This window comes from Oncorhynchus gorbuscha, unplaced genomic scaffold (assembly GCF_021184085.1).
Source record: "Oncorhynchus gorbuscha isolate QuinsamMale2020 ecotype Even-year unplaced genomic scaffold, OgorEven_v1.0 Un_scaffold_1018, whole genome shotgun sequence".
Taxonomy (NCBI): domain Eukaryota; kingdom Metazoa; phylum Chordata; class Actinopteri; order Salmoniformes; family Salmonidae; genus Oncorhynchus; species Oncorhynchus gorbuscha.
In genome coordinates this window covers 225,001-228,627 of record NW_025745931.1, presented here as the reverse complement: position 1 = coordinate 228,627, position 3,627 = coordinate 225,001, and the positions used below count along the sequence as shown (strand labels likewise).

The following is a 3,627-nucleotide window of genomic DNA, read 5'->3' as shown; positions in this document are numbered from 1 at the left end:
GCCTTTAGTCTGTTTAATCAGAGAGACGATTACCATTACACTGGGCCTTTAGTCTGTTTAATCAGAGAGACGATTACCATTACACTGGGCCTTTAGTCTGTTTAATCAGAGAGACGATTACCATTACACTGGGCCTTTAGTCTGTTTAATCAGAGACGATTACCATTACACTGGGCCTTTAGTCTGTTTAATCAGAGAGACGATTACCATTACACTGGGCCTTTAGTCTGTTTAATCAGACGATTACCATTACACTGGGCCTTTAGTCTGTTTAATCAGACGATTACCATTACACTGGGCCTTTAGTCTGTTTAATCAGAGAGACGATTACCATTACACTGGGCCTTTAGTCTGTTTAATCAGAGAGACGATTACCATTACACTGGGCCTTTAGTCTGTTTAATCAGAGAGACGATTACCATTACACTGGGCCTTTAGTCTGTTTAATCAGAGAGACTGGGCTTTATTAATCCGATTACACTGGGCCTTTAGTCTGTTTAATCAGAGAGACGATTACCATTACACTGGGCCTTTAGTCTGTTTAATCAGAGAGACGATTACCATTACACTGGGCCTTTAGTCTGTTTAATCAGAGAGACGATTACCATTACACTGGGCCTTTAGTCTGTTTAATCAGAGAGACGATTACCATTACACTGGGCCTTTAGTCTGTTTAATCAGAGAGACGATTACCATTACACTGGGCCTTTAGTCTGTTTAATCAGACGATTACCATTACACTGGGCCTTTAGTCTGTTTAATCAGACGATTACCATTACACTGGGCCTTTAGTCTGTTTAATCAGAGAGACGATTACCATTACACTGGGCCTTTAGTCTGTTTAATCAGAGAGACGATTACCATTACACTGGGCCTTTAGTCTGTTTAATCAGACGATTACCATTACACTGGGCCTTTAGTCTGTTTAATCAGAGAGACGATTACCATTACACTGGGCCTTTAGTCTGTTTAATCAGAGAGACGATTACCATTACACTGGGCCTTTAGGTTGTTTAATCAGAGAGACGATTACCCCTTCATCTTCCACACTAAATCACCCACTAAACCCCCTGTTCTTCCCCACTAAATCACCCACTAACACCCCCCTCATCTTCCACACTAAATCACCCACTAACACCCCTCTGGTCTTCCCCACTAAATCACCCATTAACACCCCCTGGTCTTCCCACTAAATCACCCACTAACACCCCCTCATCTTCCACACTAAATCACCCACTAACACCCCTTCATCTTCCCCACTAAATCACCCACTAACACCCCCTCATCTTCCCCACTAAATCACCCACTAAACCCCCTGTTCTTCCCCACTAAATCACCCACTAACACCCCCTCATCTTCCACACTAAATCACCCACTAACACCCCCTGGTCTTCCCCACTAAATCACCCACTAACACCCCCTCACCTTCCCCACTAAATCACCCACTAACACCCCCTCATCTTCCACACTAAATCACCCACTAACACCCCCTGGTCTTCCCCACTAAATCACCCACTAACACCCCCTCACCTTCCCCACTAAATCACCCACTAACACCCCCTCATCTTCCACACTAAATCACCCACTAACACCCCCTGGTCTTCTCCACTAACACCCCTCGTCTTCCACACTAAATCACCCCCTCCCTCTCACCTGTGTCCCCCAGCCTGTGATGTGACAGTTGGAAGCCTGTTTCAGGACTCTCTCCTTGCGTAGCGGCAGACAGGCGGGCAGGACGTGCCGACTGAACGCCACACATCGACCGCGGCCCTTCCCCGCCACTCCCGGTGACAGACGCACCAAGGCCAGGTCGTAGTCGTTGCTGTGGGAACGGTAGCTAGGGTGCAGGACGATCTGATCGACGGCGTACTCCTCCTCAAACTCCTCGGGAACCAGAGAATGGTAATCTCCAACCCTCACCTTGTACTGTTTAGTAATGTTACCATGCCTGGAGGAGAGAGAGGAGAGTTAACCAGAGAATGGTAATCCCCAACCCTCACCTAGTACTGTTACCATCCCTGGAGGACAGAGAGGAGAGTTAACCAGAGAATGGTAATCTCCAACCCTCACCTTGTACTGTTTAGTAATGTTACCATGCCTGGAGGAGAGAGAGGAGAGTTAACCAGAGAATGGTAATCTCCAACCCTCACCTAGTACTGTTACCATCCCTGGAGGAGAGAGAGGAGAGTTAACCAGAGAATGGTAATCTCCAACCCTCACCTAGTACTGTTACCATCCCTGGAGGAGAGAGAGGAGAGTTAACCAGAGAATGGTAATCTCCAACCCTCACCTAGTACTGTTACCATCCCTGGAGGAGAGAGAGGAGAGTTAACCAGAGAATGGTAATCCCCAGCCCTCACCTAGTACTGTTACCATCCCTGGAGGAGAGAGGGGAGAGTTAACCAGAGAATGGTAATCTCCAACCCTCACCTAGTACTGTTACCATCCCTGGGGGAGAGAGAGGAGAGTTTTAGAGTTTGATAGATCTGTAAAGTACAGAGTTTTAGTTTGGGGCGGCAGGTTGAGTGGTTAATTAAGAGCGTTGGGCCAGTTTGAATCCCCGAGATGACTAGGTGAAACATCTGTCGACGTGCCCTTGAGCAAGGCACTTCACCCTCTTTGTTATCAGAGTGTCTGAATGTACCTGGAGACAGTAACTACCACTGTTCTCTGTTTCCTGTTTCCTGTCTCTCTATCAGAGTGTCTGAATGTACGTAGAGACAGTAACTACCACTGTTCTCTGTTTCCTGTTTCCTGTCTCTCTATCAGAGTATCTGAATGTACCTGGAGACAGTACCTAACACTATTCTCTGTTTCCTGTCTCTCTATCAGAGTATCTGAATGTACCTGGAGACAGTACCTACCACTGTTCTCTGTTTCCTGTTTCCTGTCTGTCTATCAGAGTATCTGAATGTACCTGGAGACAGTACCTACCACTGTTCTCTGTTTCCTGTTTCCTGTCTGTCTATCAGAGTATCTGAATGTACCTGGAGACAGTACCTAACACTATTCTCTGTTTCCTGTCTCTCTATCAGAGTATCTGAATGTACCTGGAGACAGTACCTAACACTATTCTCTGTTTCCTGTCTCTCTATCAGAGTATCTGAATGTACCTGGAGACAGTACCTAACACTATTCTCTGTTTCCTGTTTCCTGTCTGTCTATCAGAGTATCTGAATGTACCTGGAGACAGTACCTAACACTATTCTCTGTTTCCTGTCTCTCTATCAGAGTATCTGAATGTACCTGGAGACAGTACCTAACACTATTCTCTGTTTCCAGTCTCTCTATCAGAGTATCTGAATGTACCTGGAGACAGACACAGGGATCACCACACAGACACAGGGATCATTCCACAGCAGAACACATTCAACAGGACACAGTCCCTCCTACTCTGGGAGACAGACCGTTAGTACCACAGCAGGACACAGTCCCTCCTACTCTGGGAGACAGACCGTTAGTACCACAGCAGGACACATTTAACAGGACACAGTCCCTCCTACTCTGGGAGACAGACCGTTAGTACCACAGCAGGACACAGTCCCTCCTACTCTGGGAGACAGACCGTTAGTACCACAGCAGGACACATTTAACAGGACACAGTCCCTCCTACTCTGGGAGACAGAC

At 46.8% G+C, this 3,627-nt stretch overlaps 1 protein-coding gene across 1 annotated transcript in view; it reads right to left on the bottom strand.

The window, feature by feature from the left end:
* Positions 1–1,653: 1,653 nt before the first annotated feature.
* Positions 1,654–3,627, bottom strand: part of LOC124021004 (neurotrypsin-like) — a gene marked incomplete at its 3' end in the record, with an annotated part of 58,375 nt that continues 56,401 nt past the window's right edge. Inside the window, exon 9 of the mRNA XM_046336318.1 lies at positions 1,654–1,948. Coding sequence (XP_046192274.1) covers positions 1,654–1,948 — 295 coding nt within the window. The remainder of the gene's footprint in view (positions 1,949–3,627) is intronic.